The 16,445-nt window shown below is 37.7% G+C and overlaps 3 protein-coding genes and 1 long non-coding RNA gene across 10 annotated transcripts; all 4 read right to left on the minus strand.

The window, feature by feature from the left end:
- Positions 366-2,446, minus strand: LOC109709027. Its single transcript, XM_020231070.1, has 3 exons — positions 1,944-2,446; positions 1,152-1,273; positions 366-802 (listed from the first exon to the last, which is right to left on the minus strand). Exons 1-3 carry the CDS (start codon positions 2,296-2,298, stop codon positions 695-697), a joined length of 585 nt encoding a protein of 194 aa, XP_020086659.1. The 5' UTR covers positions 2,299-2,446; the 3' UTR covers positions 366-694.
- On the minus strand, positions 2,979-7,729 carry LOC109709026 (putative ubiquitin-like-specific protease 1B). Of its 3 annotated transcripts, none has more exons than XM_020231069.1 (9): positions 6,837-7,728; positions 6,310-6,386; positions 6,101-6,194; positions 5,865-5,963; positions 4,929-5,021; positions 4,705-4,824; positions 4,238-4,341; positions 3,854-3,946; positions 2,979-3,517 (listed from the first exon to the last, which is right to left on the minus strand). In XM_020231069.1, exons 1-8 carry the CDS (start codon positions 7,482-7,484, stop codon positions 3,871-3,873), a joined length of 1,311 nt encoding a protein of 436 aa, XP_020086658.1. In that variant the 5' UTR covers positions 7,485-7,728; the 3' UTR covers positions 2,979-3,517; positions 3,854-3,870. The 3 variants fall into 3 exon arrangements, 2 of the variants coding, with proteins under 2 accessions (XP_020086658.1, XP_020086657.1); XM_020231068.1 differs by having other exon boundaries at positions 3,854-3,926; positions 6,837-7,727; XR_002215875.1 differs by having other exon boundaries at positions 3,501-3,517; positions 3,854-4,341; positions 6,837-7,729.
- Positions 7,890-11,673, minus strand: LOC109709271 (heparan-alpha-glucosaminide N-acetyltransferase). Its single transcript, XM_020231422.1, has 13 exons — positions 11,443-11,673; positions 11,107-11,244; positions 10,932-11,013; positions 10,161-10,237; positions 9,942-10,057; positions 9,665-9,782; positions 9,330-9,446; positions 9,161-9,252; positions 8,935-9,001; positions 8,759-8,840; positions 8,579-8,670; positions 8,335-8,478; positions 7,890-8,259 (listed from the first exon to the last, which is right to left on the minus strand). The coding sequence occupies exons 1-13, from the start codon at positions 11,608-11,610 to the stop codon at positions 8,113-8,115; spliced, it is 1,440 nt and encodes a 479-aa protein (XP_020087011.1). The 5' UTR covers positions 11,611-11,673; the 3' UTR covers positions 7,890-8,112.
- On the minus strand, positions 13,037-15,202 carry LOC109709273. Of its 5 annotated transcripts, none has more exons than XR_002215950.1 (4): positions 15,035-15,202; positions 13,828-13,915; positions 13,637-13,740; positions 13,037-13,530 (listed from the first exon to the last, which is right to left on the minus strand). It is a non-coding gene; the product is annotated as an uncharacterized LOC109709273 (long non-coding RNA). The 5 variants fall into 5 exon arrangements; XR_002215949.1 differs by having other exon boundaries at positions 13,037-13,552; XR_002215951.1 differs by having other exon boundaries at positions 13,037-13,740; positions 13,828-13,912.

A 16,445-nucleotide genomic window follows, 5' to 3' on the forward strand; every position in this document is an offset into this window, starting at 1 on the left:
TGTAGTATTGGCTTCAAACCTATTTGATGAGTGGTTTTGTGAAATATGGTTCTTTGTCTGGAGACATCAATCAACTCTGAAAACCTAAACTATTCACTACCTATGATGAGCAAAAAGCATCACCATTATTCTACAGCACATTGTCAGGTACATGAAGCATTACTTTCTTTAATATACCTGAGTAAAATGTGGTTGTCGCAATATACTCCTACAACTTAGGGTTTTTAACCGAATCAGGTACATAACAGGTTGTAACCAAAATCGCATGCAGCACTTGATTACACATCAAAAACTTGTCAGAATACAAAGGGTAATATAAAGCAAGTAAAATGACCAAATCAGAAATAACTAGAAGACATTTTAGCTGAAATACTAACTATGGTGACACTTTATTGGAAGTTACATTTATCCAGAGAGAATACGACTAAGGCGACAAATGCAACATAAGTACATCCTCACACAAGTCAAAACCTCTACTGATGTGCATTATCTCCCGGTCAAATAACATAAATTTGATTCACTTTCATAATGTGATAGAGAGTTAATAGTACATTTAAGGACCGCAATAAGAACTAAACATCGGAAAAATTTTCTTTTTATCCCTATCCAATTCCTACCGTGGCAAGCAAGTTACACTATAATCATAAAGGCTATTCAAAAAGGGGTAAAATAACAATCCATTAACTCAGTTCCACTACGAAGCAATGTAGTGCTTTCCTCGCACATGGTACCTTTGACAAAGCTTCTTCAGCGTACCAACCGAGTGTTGCATCTCATTCAGCTTTGTGTCCATGAACATTGCCTGCAAACATTGTCGAGTTTAAGCATAGATACGAAAAAGACAGTGCTAAGCTGCAATAAAAACCACAGTAAGCCTTCGCCTCCCCTTCCTGAAATATTGAGCCAATTTATTATGCCTTTAAACAACAACATCTCATCACTTTGCCTCCTGCTCTGTGTTCCGTTATGTGATATCTATCACTTTGTTCACAGATCAATGGAGTATAGATTTGGAATTTCTAAAGGACAATGTGAAAATTGCAATATAGGTCTCTCCACTGATTTTACCCAAAGGAACAAAAAAAAAAAAAATCCGAATGCGTTATCAGGCATCACATCAAGTTTTATTCTCCGAAAATTACAAACTATACCTGGTGGTCATCGCCGTACTTCTCTATTAATCTGCCGATATAAAGTCGTTGCAGAGTGGTCAGAGGTGGCAACGGCGCCAATTTACCATCCCTCCTCTTCTTTCCAAGAGCAGATTTGAGATCTACATTATCAATATATATATGAACACATCATTATACAGCTCCAAAGATGAATAAAAGAAGAGAATTAGAGAATTAGATAGGTATTATACAAAGCGCATTAAAGGGCAGTTTGAGTATAAGATACAAGGTATTGTGAGTGACAAATAGGAAGAATGAAGCTTACTTATAACTTAAAAGAACATAATATTCAATATACTTATATCAGCTACCTTTTCTTTTCTTTTTTTTTTTAAAAAAATCTGAAATCACAAGATTAAAAAGAAGAAGCAATAAAAAACTAGAAAAGGTTCTGTGATCCAAAGTTGTGATAGGTAGATACCAGAAGCCAAATTATACCAGACCAATTACCAAATTTATGACAACAAATAACATCATTAACTGCATATAAAATACGACAAAAAAAAGCATATAAAACCACAAACACTGAGCTAGAACTGCGGCTTCAACCTCAAGACGTTCGAACTTTCAAATCATTAAGCCGCAAAACCCAATTTTGCTCAGGAAGGAAACAACCCCCCCAAAAAAAAACTTAATTTTTCCGTCGGTGAAATTGCGAAAATTAAGCCAAAACGACGCTTCATCCTCAGGAGACTCTAAATTTTAAATTTTTAAGCCGCAAAATCCTTTTTTTTTTTCTTGTTGTGACATGGATTGAACGAAGAAACTAACCGTCGTTTTCGAGGTCGCTTCCGGTGTCAATGGGATCGAACTCGGAGGCGCGGGCGGGGGGATCGTCCGCGCGGCGCTGGGGCACCTGGAGAGGGGAGCTCTGGACGATGTGGGGGGTGCGGGCGCGGACGCCGAGGAGGTTGGGGTTGGCGACGACGCCGAAGGAGCGGTAGTTGCTGATGACGCTGCCCTTCGCGTCCCACTCCACGGCCGTCGCCGCGTCGCCTCCTCTTCCGGCGGCGGCGAGGGAGGGCGGGATGGCGACGGCGGGCTTGAAGACGCCGGGCTTCTTCTTCGGCAGGCCCACCCGCACCTTCGTACGCGATTTCTTGTACTTGCGCCGCGATCGCCCCATCCCCCTCCCTCGTTCCAAGCTCTCTCTCTCTCTCGCTCTCTCTCTCGCTCTCTCTGGGGGGAACGAGGGTTTAGGGACGTTCTTTCTAGGGTTTCTTTCTAACGGAGCGTACTATAATATCGGGCTCTCGTCAGAAATCTTGATATTTTGCACAGATAACCCTGTATTTTGACATATTTACGAACACGTGTAGTATAAATGATCGAAAAATATGAGTTTAAAAAGTAAATGTAAATCTGAATAACTTGTATTTTACCTTTAACAAATTTAGAAGCCATTATTAAGAGATAATGCTTTTGCATAGTAAATTTCTTCAATTTTATCTTTGCATATCGCACAAAAATAGGTATAAATTTTACTCGTTAGATCGACCGTTCCTAACGCAAGTGGTAAAGAGTTTGGTTGATTAGTACCCGAAGTTCGGAGTTCGAATCCTAATTGATTCACATTTTCGACTAAGTTTGTTTTTAAATAAAATAAACTTCTCCCTAGCATCCAGGGCAAACATTTTTAAGAGAGGTGTTATCACCTACTATTTTTCTCAATACTCACAATTCCTAATAAATTATCTAAACCCTTGGAAAGTGAGGGTGTAAAATTTATACCCAAAAGTTGGATACAAATAGCATTTCTCTTATTAGAGTCTAGACAGGAAGTGCCAAGTACGGAAACAAACTATGTGAAAATAGCAATCAAGTCTTACATCTTTGATCATTATTATACTTGCAAAGTAACAGTTTACAGTACATGAGATACAAATAGAAAGAACGGCAACAAATCATCAAAAATTCAACCCTAACATTCCCGGATCACTGTGGGAAAAACAAAACAAAACAAAGCAAAGTATCATCTCCTTCCAAAACACCAAGCCCAGTATCATTTGTCTACAAGTTAATGCCCAAGCTATACAAAGAAGCTGTGTGTGTGTGTGTATGCCCATCAAAAAATTACACCCATCATATGGATTGCAAGACCTCTTTTTAAGATAAAGAAAAGTATAGCAAAACCATGAGGACCAAGTCAAAAGACTATAGACATTGTTTTCAATTCTCGAAACAAATGAATCTAGTTTGGCGTAATCATTTTGACCAAAACCAACTAGAACAACCCATATAAAGGTATATCTTGAAAATGATTTTTTAATTCCCAAACCATTTCAATCAGCTCTCAGCTGCAGAATCTCTTTTGCAGTTCTCTTTCTGAAATACTCCATGTGCTCCTGGAAATAAGAAAACAGATCGAGATGTTTATCCATATACACCTGCGAAATTTGAGTTTTCATACATGCCCTTCAAAATGTTAATGTTAATTTCTTAGATATACAAACTTGCACCCACAAAATGCTCCCCTTTGGAGAAAAAAAATAAAAAAAAAATACAAAACCAACTTTAAACAACGAACTGGATCACTCCCAAGATTGCTAGATATAAGTTAAAAAACTGCACCTCTCAGGGTATACATGACAGATTTTATCTAGTGTATGTATGCAAATAAATGAGTCCACAGGGATGTGAAAGTACATATCACAAAAATAAAATGATAAAATGTTACTGACCTGGCCAAAACATAGACTCAAATCTCTGCTGTAGAAGTCAATGTACTTGAGCATGAACATACCACAGTCCCATCTGTCATGTTTAAAAAGGGCCTCCATAGAAGAGGAAAATTAATTGACTGATATTTCTTAAAGTTTCAAGTGTTTCTCAAATAAAAGTGCATCGGCCATAAACACAGGTAGCCTGTAGTCTAATATCACCAACTAATTTACGCATTGCAGACACAAAATAATTATTTTTTATATAATAAACTTAAAAAACATAATCCAGAAACACAATAGAAACTGAAGGGTTCTAGAAAGTAGGATAATAGAAGTTCAGCAATTTCAACTTGATCGAAAAAACAATGCATATGAGAGTCAATGCATAGGACAAAAATGTACCCATTCCTCTGCTTTGGTATGCCATCGACTTGTTCTATCTTCCAAGAAGTCATATCTATTTCTTTGTTACTTTTGTCCATCACCTCGTCCATGAGATATCGACCCTGAAAAAAAAGGAAATTAGCATATATGTGCATGTCTTACCAATCTTACGCTGGTTTCACATGGTGGTTAAATATCTAGTACTGGCATATCCAGCTCTTCAGAAAAGGAAAACCTACTACATTTCATCTTACTCTCTAGCAGAGCTGCTGAAAACATGGGCATAGTTTGATATGGGTAATAAGTGCAGAGCAAAGGCCTAATCCAATATGTTATCCATCGGAAAGAAAATATTACCATGCTAGACCATTCTACTACATTACTTTTTAATTGTAGATGAGAAAAACTGGTCCATATTGACGAGCCTTGTATTTTCAATTTTGTACATGACTTAAAATATTAAGCTGAAAGATATAAGAGCTTACCAGTACTTCTAGGACAGCAAAGTCCATGCGACCAAATGAGTCAAGATATTGGAAGCTTTTACTCTTCACATTAATAACTGCCAAGCACCAATGATTCCCTCTGTGTATAGGAACAAATATCTGCGCAGTAAATTCTGACAATAAGTTGAACATGAGAAATAAACATGCAGGTTTAAAGAGAAATCAAGGACAACAAACAAATTGAAGGGTCACAACAACTTTACTTTGTCACATTCAATAAGGCCATACCCTAACTTCTTCTGGGTAGTCCATCTTCTTACAGCTTTGTAGTCATAGCCATTGTCCCCGCTGATTAGCTACAAAGTAAATGACAAAAAGTTCAAACTGATAAGTATATTAGAAGGTCCATTGTACTGAAGATATTTCACCAAATAGCAGCCTCAATATCCACATCTGACCAAATAAAAAAAGATGTTATCTGCCACTGAAATAATGCTGTACGCATGTAGTCTCATAAGGCTGCAAAAAAATAGACCTTTGGATCTCACTCTACATTCCATACCAAAGAATATAACCTTATTTTAACAAACGCATCATAATTGTCATACTCTCAACCATCATTGATCATTTCTAAATGGTTAAGCAGTTGTCGTATACTAGAGTTGTTTCATAAGAATAAACTCTAACACACGAGTTCCTGGCTCCAAGAACCTAAAGCAGTTTTGTCTATTGATTGGGCATACCAAGCAGTCCTTTCATCTATACATGTATCTAATGGGTCAGTGGTCCTACGCTTTCTTCCAAAATGTATGTGAAAGAAGGTTTAGGAAAGCATATATAGGTTCATTATTGATGAGGATATTTTGGTTTAACAAGTTATTTCTAATATTACTCAATTAATGTTAAGCATTTTCTTCTAAAAACCATTAATTTGTACAATCAACAGATTGAGCAGTTAGCACGACAAGCATGAAGAACAAAACCAAAAATCTACTGCAAGACAACATGCAATGGTGTGAGAAGTTAGATAGATAACCACAAAACAGTCTCCTTCAGAAAGTATTTCAAGTGAATTACATTTCATAACTCTTAACAAAAAGAAACATAGATAGTAACTTAATACATCAAATAAAAACAAAGAACAGAAGGTAAAAATGTGAACACAATAGAGGGGGGGAAAAATTTGTTAATCAGCTCACCTTTTTGTAGAAAAACGTATTAAAGAAATGGCATTTCAAGAACTTCTTTGGTTCTCTTCTTTCACGTTCCTTTAGTAATTCAAGATACAAATTTATGACCTATATAGAAAGATAGACTTGATTAGAGAATAACAAAGTTTGCTCCTCATGAAATTAGTCATTCAATCAACGGAAATCATAATTACAACCGAAAATAAAAATGCGGAACTTCCACCAAAAATTACAAAGAAAATCACCTCATCATTCAACCACCCACCACTTTGCAAGCACTGCAGGATCTCTTTATTAATCTCTAGGTTGGATGCCTTGTGTGTTACTAGGATTCTGTTACTGCAAGGATCAAAGAGAGTGACAGGTATAGCTACTTAAGCAAGTGAAGTAAACAGAGCTCAAATGAAAGTACCGTGACAGCTGTTAGGGTCTATAATTACTACATTTCCCATACCTTTCGCCACGATACAAGGCATCAGTTACTTTGTCCTCTTCTTCTTCTGTTAGGGGAGAAAAGAGTTCATGCAGATCCTGAAATTGTTAGACGTGATGCCAACATTGAATTAATATGTTAGTAAGATAACAGAAAATACAAATAACAACTTTTACAATCACCGACATTGCATAGCCAGCTGGAAGAAACTACACATTTGGTCTGTTACAGATCTTTGTGATTAAAACATAATTTAGAGGTGTACTTCATGATAAATTTCATGTGATAGGACCTATGTTGCATGGACACGGACATAGGATAGGAGCATAACATGACACATACAACCTGATACAGCAAAAGTGTACTGTCTACATACATTGGGGATACCGAATGGGCCGACAATCATACCAATACATGCATAGGTGTGTGCAAGTGCATTTATACATAAGCTGGATGTTAATAGAGAGAGGTATAGAACAAACATTGTTCAAAATGACACACTGAGAATTCAGTAATAACAGGTACAAATATTAAAGAAAAGGAATCACCTCTCTGGATTTTGGGGGTGGTCGCTCACGTGCACTGCGGTAGCCAGATAACTTCTCCTCGGTCACCTTCTGCTCTGATTCCAGTCTCCTCAAAATGGGATCATGCTTCCTCGACGCTGCCTCATACAAATATTTATAAAAGGGAATTCTCTTTCGCGACTCCAAGGCTATCTTACTCGCATCCTCGACCCTCCGATTCACAACGTGAGAAGAATCAGGCACTCCATCCGTCCTCCTAGAAACAAAGCTCAAGTCCACTGCCTCTCTACAAATTGAGCTATGGAACGCAACCCTCCTATCATTGGAAACCCTAGAAGGATCATCTCTCGAGCCGAAGAGCCATCGCGAGTACTCCTCCCATCCCCAGCTCTCACCACCGCTCTCGTCCTCACCAACCGAGGCCGCGTTCTTCTTCGGGCGACTCCACCATGAGACCCAATCGGAGCTGAAGAAATCGTCCAAGAACCGCGAATCGGAGATGCCCATCCCGAAGCTGCGGCGAGGGGTACCCTTGAGATGCCGCGAGAACGGGGGGATTAGGGGCTTAAATTTCTTACAGGGGGTGTTAACGGCGGAGGATCGATCGCGGTGGCCGAGGTCGAAGAAGCGAGGGCGCTTCCTACAGTCGATCACGGCGCCCATGACCATGGCGGCATCTCGACGACAGAGGAGGAAGCGCGACGATTGTCGGGCGCCATTGACGGGCTAGGGATCCATGCAAGAAACCGTAGACAAGAGGAATCGGAGAGAGAGAGATGTGGGGTTAGGGTTTGGGGGATTGATGGGAGGAGAGGAAGGAGAGCGAGGATTAGGGTTTCGGAGATGGACGGGACGAAAAAATAGCGAAACAGAGGATTCGGAATAGAGAACGGTCACATTTTGCACGTTTCGCTTTCGTTTAGATTTTCTTATTTTCTTATTTATTATTTATTCATAAAGAATGACGTGATTTTTTGTTTACTTTTTAAATATTATTGTGAAAAATAGAAAGCACATTTTGCATCATAATCCACGTTAAAAAATAGGAAAAAAAAAACACAATATATAGTAAACTAAAATACAACAGAATAATTTCCATATAATAGTGTGTATTTTGCATCTGTAGCATAATGTGGTGTAAAATAATTTTGAGACAAACAAAAATCAATCACAATAAATGTATTTAACTACACAATGAGACTCTATGTGGTGTGTCAAATACATGTCCAGTGGATAAATGAGGAACTTGCAACAAATTTCACAACAATTTCCTTTCACACATACAACTGTTTCTGCATTACAGCTTCCAGTAGAGACCCTGCCGATGAAGAACCCCTGCGACGATCGCCCAGAACAAGATCTGAGCAAAGATTACATAAAGGAGAATCCCCACTCTCGTAGAATGCCACAATTCGACGAATACGTGTTTCCGAACCCAGTAAACCTGTCGATTTATCGTCGCACATTGTTGTTTAGGAGGTCGAGTAGATCAAAAGGATGTGAATAGCTAGTAGTTTACCAGTGTATTGTTAGTGCTCTCGTAATACCACCCATTGAGGAATCCCTCGAATATGCCCTCCGCGGCCATTACAAAGACGAGCATCGCGTTCATCCCGATCCATTCCAGCGGCAGAAAGAAGTTCTGCAGGCCCACAATATCAACCTGGTATAACAAAAAAGAAAAAGAACTAGTACTCTGAATTTTTTAATGGATAGAGCTTCTGCAGAAGCCATAAAGGATGAACAGATTCAGCTTTAATCACCAGGAAATAGAAGATGGAGAACACTAAAGCACCGGCTCCGGCCGTGACGCAAACATAGCTCAGAGTGTACAATTGTTTATTGAGCGGAATCGCTGCATTCAAATGGCAAAAGATGTAATAGATCCTCATGGAAATAGTGAACTTTTAATAGGTTCAAGCAAAACAAAATTGACCGCATACCGTGAGAGAAATGCAGTATAATTCCAAAAATGAGAAGCGCAAAGCCCATGGAAACCCACTGCTTTAGTCTGTCAACATGGCTCTGAACCACAACACAATACAATAAAGATGGAAAAGTCATAGAAACTGGCACATTACCATCTACTAATCATTTATATATGTTATATATGTTGAACCTTCATATGAACAAGAACATGTCCACAGTGCACGCCGATGATTGTGCTTAGAATCGAGGAAATTGAGCTGCATACAGAGAAACTCAAGCATAAGGCTCAGAAATAAGATACCGGTAAACTGATAGGTAATTTTGCAATTGACATATGTTCAATTTCTTATAAGAAAAGGAACAAAAAATGGAAAAGCAGAAAAATTAAGGTTATCTAAACTTGGAAATCAGTTAACCTTAGGATTCCTTCGGGGTCAAATGGAGCAAGACACCATGCTGGAGCATCCTTCGGAAAAGGCCCCTCGAACGGTCCGTTAGCAGTGCAAGCCTGCAACACTTCATACGACATAAATGATTCACAAATATGGATTCATTGATACAAAAATTGAAATGTAAATTACCGACCTTCGATCTTTTCCAGGCTGGATGCTGGTACATGTGGTTGATCCCAAGAACATGTCGATCAATGAAACCGGCCGCATTACAAGGTGGATTCAACTTTCCCCTTGTACTGCATGCCACCTATTCAGTGAGAACATGGCAAAGTAAATTGATAAGCTCTTCTGTTACGAGTCGCAATGATATTCTAATGAACAGCGAAAAATGCACCATTTTGCTAGAAACACAAGGTTATTCTGCAAATTGCTCTAATATATTTCATTGAGGGTAAATTTTACTGTCATCAGAACAGTACAGTGACTACCCATACACTTCACGGACATCAGTTAAAAATTGCTTACTTTTAGAACCTTCCCGTAATCCGGGCTATCGACATAGTGCACCCTAAACTCCCAGTCAGGAACATATATTCCATAAAGTAGTCCCAGGTAGATCGCAAGAACGCAAGCAGCAAGGATCCTGATAAGTTTAGAGACAAGAAAAAATGTCCTCAGCATCATTAATTCGAAAACGAGCACAGTACTGATAACATATTGACATATGATTTTACATGTTTTAGGGACGTAAAACCGAAATTTTGTTGAACTTAAAAACATTTAAAACTGTCGCGAAGGATACCATTGCCAGTAGTACATCCTAAATATAGACCATCCTGCAGCTGATTGATCCTCGGTCTTCCGATCCTTTGTAATGATTTCCAACATTGCTACTACCAAGTAGGCAACAGCAATTCTCTACAAGATCAAATCGAAAAAGGAAAAAGAAAAACAAGCATTAATTCTAAGTTAATAGGAGAAACCATCTTAGAAAAGTTTCCAAAGTGTAGTTAGAGTTTACCTGAAGTATGCCACACCATCTAATGTGCTTCATGTCAACTCCATATGTAAGGTCATCAGGAGCATGAGAGTACCCTCCTACAAAAGCATTGTAGGATATTCACCAGTATATACTAACATCAACTGTATCAATCTTTTTGCAATTAGGATTGAACAATATTATTATATTTTTAAAAATAAGATATTCCATGTTGTTATTTTAGTCTTTTTGCTTTACTCTCACATATTAAAAAAAAAAAAAAAAAACACTCAAGAGAGCGGATCCAAAATTGTATATTGTACGAGGATGGTAGATTTAAACTTTTAGAAAGTAATATCAGATACATCGGAAACTAATTTTATATTTTCTCGCTGTTACTGTAACTTTTAGAGACAAACAGTTGCACGATTTGATAGTAGCAGATTTTGAGTTTGAATCTTTTCAAACATTTACACTGTGCTTGGATGGAGAGACTGTTGTTTAAATTAAGAAAAAATGGGAAAAAAAAAAACTTTTTCTCTTTCTCTGTCCTGTTTTTCTCCACTTTTGGAGAGGAAAAAAATTGATAAAATGTCATTTTCTCTTAATTTCTCTTCTCAAATTTCGATCCAAACAAAGAGAAAATTATTTTATCTCATTTTCACTCCATCCAAACTTTGATTTAATTTCCTCCCTATTAAATCACGTCCTCTGTTCGTTGAATTTATTCATCCTATTCATACCCAATCTAGCAAAATTAATAAAGAGTTTTAAAAAAAAAATTTAAAAAAATCAAATTCCTCAAAATTAAACCTTGCAAGATGATCCCCCAAAAGAGCAACTTGAGAGTCCTAATCACCACTCTCCTCACCGCCCGAGCCTTATCCGGTATCCTCTGAAAATACAATAAAAAAAAAGGTTTAATTGCTTATAAGTCCTTACAAATGTATAAAATTTCATAATATTGGTTGCACATAAAAACAGTGACCTTGAGGGAGAGGGGGATAGCCACGCCGACGATGAAGAGAAAGAAGGGCATGACGAAGTCGGCGAGGTTGCACCCGTCCCACGGCGCGTGCCCGATCACCGGCCACTCCCCGCCCGCTCCGTCCACCAAGATCATCAGCTGCATCCCATGCATCATCACGACCGTCGAATCAAATTAATATTAACAACAATCTTTTATACCAGCCCATAAGACCCGTTCGGCATTCAGAATTATATTCATCTTATTCTATACAATCCAATTTCGACAATCTGACAGTCCGACAGTAAAAGAGAGAGAAAGAGAGAGAATTTAAGCAGCGGAGGAGAGTAGACATGCCGCGACAGTGAGGCCGCGGAAGATGTCGAGCGCCGCAACGCGCTTCGCCCGCCGCGGTTTCTTCGCGTCGTCGTTGGCGGCGGCGGTGGTGACGGGAAGGCGGAGGCGGCCGGGGTCGACTTCGTCGGCGTCGGCGCCGGGTCGGTGGATGAGGCCTTCGCTCGCCATGGAATGGGGAGGAGGGGAGAGGGGGGTGGAGGCTGGAGCGGTGGAGTGTGGGGAGAAGAGTTTGTATTTTTGCGTTTTTATTATGTGTTTTTTTTTTATATATATAATTATGTGTGATCGGATAAAAGATTCCTTTGTGCATGATTGGTTTCTTACATGTAACCGTCGTGTAATATTATTATTTGCAAAATATTGCTTGAAATCGGTGCACCCCTGCATGTCGTGCACCCACCTTTCAGGGCAGGGCATATATGTTTCATGGAAGGTGAAGGTTGAGCGGAAATATTCTTTAGAACAAACTAAAGATTGAGTGAAAATTAATTGTTTATTTTTATAATGGTAAAACTAAAGTTTTTCAAGTTTTATTTATTTTTTTGGCTGAAAATGAATTTTTACAGCCAAATCAATATATTCGTCTCTGTTTTTGATGAAACAAATACATCATTATTAATTAAAAAAATAAAAAAATATTGTCATTAGCTGGAAATTGGAATCTTGGATTGTAAGGACATTAAGCACAGGCAGATCTGATGCACCAGAAGCAAACAATAATAATTTAATAAAAAATACTATATTTAATTATTTTTCTATTTGCATCAATTTTTGTGATGGGACTTGGCATAGCATCACCACTCTTCTCAATAAGCCACAAAAGCGCCATTCCCAGTAAGTAACTATAAAAATGGGTCATTTGTATTGCTATCGACAACTGTTTTTAAGTTTCGAACTTTTCCAATGTCCATCGAATAAAGTTCATTAAAAGAGTTTGATACCCAGAAGATACTTCTTTTAATTGATTGGCTCAACTAATGATTTCAAAGTTAGAAAAAGAAGTTGCAGCTTTTGGAATTGTACTTGGTCCTGTATCATTCATAATTATTAATCGATCTAAATGTGATTTGTGTTGTAGAATAGTCAAAATTGGTTGCTTGATTCTTTTGGATTATTCAAGATGAGGCACATCACTAACCACTCACTAGGAAGTTGATGGCAATTGGTGAAAAGTCTGCGAACAAAATATAATTTTATGTTTTTGTTGTTGCAGAAACATGAAATGAGCATTTTAAATTTTAAGTATGAGTTCTAATTTGAATAAAGAGACGTTGTCGGAGAGATTTTAAGTAAAACTATTAGTACTTAAGAAAAAGCAAATGAGATTGTGCAATTTGATTCATGCATCTCATGGACCTTGATATTGTGCAACTCATATATTACTGTTATATGCCAAGTGATTTAAAACCTTGTTGTATGTATGGAGGTATTATGTGTTCCTACCTGGAAGAGGTTTGTTATTATTATTATTATTATTAAGTATCATAAACAAATATCATCACTGAACAAGGCAAGATAAAAGAACAATTTGACATATGGAAGATTTGAAATCACACTGAAGAGGATTATTAGGATAAGATGGTCTAGTTTAAATTTCTCCAATGAGACCTAATTAGTTTACTGTTCCTGAAACATTTGACAGACACAGCAGAAACATAAGCAAATATCATCACATGTGAGACTAGGACTAAGAATCTCTGATTCTTCAGATAAACTGTGAATTGAGATCTACTTTTAGAATTAGAGGGGCATTTCAAAGAATAGCTTCAGGAAAGTATCTGCACATCCACATTGAGAGAGGGTGCCAAAAATTGAAGGAAATTTACAATCGAATAAAAAAGAAATTTCCACTAAAAAAATGAAACTAAAAGATATTATAATTGGATCCATCTATCACATGTTTACAGAGTGTGGCATAAGTAAACAAAGAAAGAACCCAAAAAAGCAGGAGCTAGAAAGATCCATAAAACAAGCGAAAACAAATTCATTCTCAGCATGATACTCTTAACTAAGCAAACAGATAAGAAGAAAAGGCTTTAAGAGTGAGCATTTTCTTTCGGCCTCGCTCTCCACCCGCCAATTTTATTCCTAAATAGAAACCATGTATAAGCTGCAGGGTTTTTTTTAAAAAAAAAAACAACAAATTAGCCAGTGAATTACAAAAATAAATGAAGAGAAAAAGCCGTGCACATACCTCTGCGACCACCGCCGCCACAGTTACCATCAACAAGTCTAAATGCTGCCTGGGGACAGCTCTGCCACTGTTTGTTGTGTGTTTTCATCAGACAATAACATTTGCTTACAAAGATTAGGGGTATTAATTGTCAGATAATTTGACCAATTTGATTCAACAGAAGAACCATTTTGCATTGCTGCACCTCGCACCTTAAAATCAAGTAAAATTGATCCATGAAGTAAGAACTAAATTCCCTGCACGGTTCTTGGCCATTTCTTCGCAAACCTTGTTAATCTTCTGGGCACAATAAATAATACAAAAAGCTAAGTTAGCAAATTATATAGGAGCGAGTACATGGAGTGCCATATCAATTTAAAATCAAGTCACTAATTCCACCCCCTCAATCATGTTCGATACGACCTTTTTGACAAAATAGCAAAACACGATACACTGGCAAATTTTCATGTCCTTACTTTCAGAAAAGATTAGGTCTTTTTATTAAGAGATAGAAATATGCCTTTGAGCATACAGAACTCGATGGAAAAATACAAACAAAACACTCGAACAATGCTGAATCAATACTTTGACCGATTTCATTCATCTCATCATGTACTGTATCCTTAAGTTCAAACGGCTCACAAATAAAGGACAAATGATAGTCATATTAGCACCGGTATACAGAAATGAGGGTTTGTAATATTCGGATCTCATCAGGAACTCAGAGATACTTGATTGTATTCACGCGTATGCATCACTCCGGCATTCTCCAAAATCTACCACAATCCTACAATCCACAATAATATCCTATATACTGATTGTTTTTCGTGTAGTTAGCTAACATCTTGATAATTTGGAGGTTCCAAATTCAAAGCCTACCTAATTCGCATTTTTAACGAAGTTCATTTCTTTAAGAAAAGAAATGAACGAAGCGGAAAGGAAACTGAGGAAAAGATCACATTTGAAGTGCAAATTAAAAACTTTTACCGGAGTTGAATATTCATCCCTGTTGGAAATTATAATCCAAACTTATGTTTAGTTTGATTAGAATTCTAGTTTAAAAATCAAAGCACTAAAATTCACGTATAGAGTACCCATCGTATGTCGATCCAATTGCTGATCCATCACTCTCTAACGCTATTACCCAACTAGGAAAAAAAAAGAAAAAAACAATATATAAATGGGAAGAGATAGATCGAGAAATTACAAAGAATCCCTAAAAAGATTACAACTTCTGAATCTCTTACCACGGGTGCTCTGGAGCCGCTTACAAGAGCAAAGTAAGAAATTTAAGAAGATGATAAAAATAGTCGAGCACCAATGAACCCTAACCCCGTATAGAGAACCCTAATATCGCCCCAAAAATTAAAAGAAAATCTACAAAAATTTGCTCGAATTGGAACAATTTATGCAGCTCACCACATATTCCCAAAAAGCGATTAAGGTAAAGATCTGCAACGAAGAGGATTTGTACGTACGGACGATAGATGTAGAGATCGAAGGGAGATTTGAGGCGCGATTGCGAAGAAAACCTAATTATACTACTTCGGGCGAGCTCCTTATCACACACTCCTCCTCCAGATTCTAAGTAAGAAACTAACTTATATCAAGAGTTTAAGTATCAATGAGAGACTAATTTTGTATTTAAGATAAAATTTGATTATTTTAGAAAATAAGAAAAATAATGTTTGAATAAATGAGATGAAATACAAAGAATAATTAATAGTTATAAATAAAAAATAATAGTAATTATTTTTCTTACTATATTTTAAAATTTAAATTTATATTTTTAACTTTTAAAATTTAAAATTTGAAATTAAAATTTAAAATTTTAATTTTAAATATCAAATTTTAAATTTAAGATCAAATTAAAATTTGAAAGATATAATATATCAAATTTAAAATTTAAAAATTAAAAATATCAAATTTAAAATTTAAAAATTAAAAATATTAAGTTTAGATTTTAAATTTTAAATTTTAATTTGGATGTCATAAATTTTAAATTTTAAATTTTAAATTCTAATTTAAAATAAAAATCTCTCTCTCTTTCCGGGGATGGGAACAAATAGTTCCGACCCATTCCGGATCATTCCGGAATAACTCATTTATATACATAATAATTCGTCAATTTTAATTACAATCAACTTTACAATTCACTTTGACCACCTAAACAATCATATCACACTTAGTGGTTTACTTTGACATTTGCATTAGGTTTCGAATCCAATAATTTATGCTCGCGCTTATATGTACAGAAGGTTGTATTGAGTCGAGACAACAGTCACGTCTCGTCGGCTATCATCCTCACAAAGTCGGCGGCCGCCTTCTTCATGTCGCCTTGGATGCCATCCACCATCTCGCCGAGCGCTTCTATGGCCTTGTCGACCTCCTCAATTGCCAGAGCGTATTCTTCCTTCATCTTCAGAGCGAAGAAGAAGGAGCCGGCGCCGCGCCCTATCAGCGAGCCGACTTCAATTTTCAGCTTGTCGACGTGCACTCTTACAGTATCGAGTTCACGCAGCTGTGTGGAGACATCTCGGACCATCGCCTTGATCACGTCCTTCTCGCCTTCCAGCGCGGCCTTCTGATTGCCCCACAGAGCGTCGAACCATGGCTCCGCCGCCTTCATGGCGGTGGACACGACCGTCGCCGCTGTCGTGGCCCACGTTGGCGCTGCCGCCGCCGCCAGGGCCACAGAGCCGGCTAGAACGGCGAAGAAGGCCACTGCATAGAGGGCCTTCCAGCGCCCCCTCCGTTTATTATGGGAGGTCAGCTTCTCCTCCAGCTCGGACTTCACCTTGCGCAGCTCTCTGAGCAGAGAGCTTTGCTG

This window comes from Ananas comosus, linkage group 4 (assembly GCF_001540865.1).
Source record: "Ananas comosus cultivar F153 linkage group 4, ASM154086v1, whole genome shotgun sequence".
NCBI lineage: Eukaryota > Viridiplantae > Streptophyta > Magnoliopsida > Poales > Bromeliaceae > Ananas > Ananas comosus.

What these genes read in the sequence shown, in the direction of transcription:
- LOC109709027 (XM_020231070.1), bottom strand. Translation starts at nt 2,298, where the DNA reads ATGGGGCGATCGCGGCGCAAGTACAAGAAATCGCGTACGAAGGTGCGG. An exon ending in AAGCGACCTCGAAAACGACG is followed by an intron (nt 1,274 to 1,943) that starts GTTAGTTTCTTC and finishes TTGATAATGTAG; the next exon opens with ATCTCAAATCTGCTCTTGGA. An exon ending in AGTACGGCGATGACCACCAG is followed by an intron (nt 803 to 1,151) that starts GTATAGTTTGTA and finishes CAATGTTTGCAG; the next exon opens with GCAATGTTCATGGACACAAA.
- LOC109709026 (XM_020231068.1), bottom strand. Translation starts at nt 7,484, where the DNA reads ATGGTCATGGGCGCCGTGATCGACTGTAGGAAGCGCCCTCGCTTCTTC. An exon ending in TTGCTGTCCTAGAAGTACTG is followed by an intron (nt 4,342 to 4,704) that starts GTAAGCTCTTAT and finishes CTTTTTTTTCAG; the next exon opens with GGTCGATATCTCATGGACGA. An exon ending in ATACCAAAGCAGAGGAATGG is followed by an intron (nt 3,927 to 4,237) that starts GTACATTTTTGT and finishes TAAACATGACAG; the next exon opens with ATGGGACTGTGGTATGTTCA.
- LOC109709271 (XM_020231422.1), bottom strand. Translation starts at nt 11,610, where the DNA reads ATGGCGAGCGAAGGCCTCATCCACCGACCCGGCGCCGACGCCGACGAA. An exon ending in CAGCCTGGAAAAGATCGAAG is followed by an intron (nt 9,253 to 9,329) that starts GTCGGTAATTTA and finishes GAAGTGTTGCAG; the next exon opens with GCTTGCACTGCTAACGGACC. An exon ending in ATGTTCTTGTTCATATGAAG is followed by an intron (nt 8,841 to 8,934) that starts GTTCAACATATA and finishes GTTGTGGTTCAG; the next exon opens with AGCCATGTTGACAGACTAAA.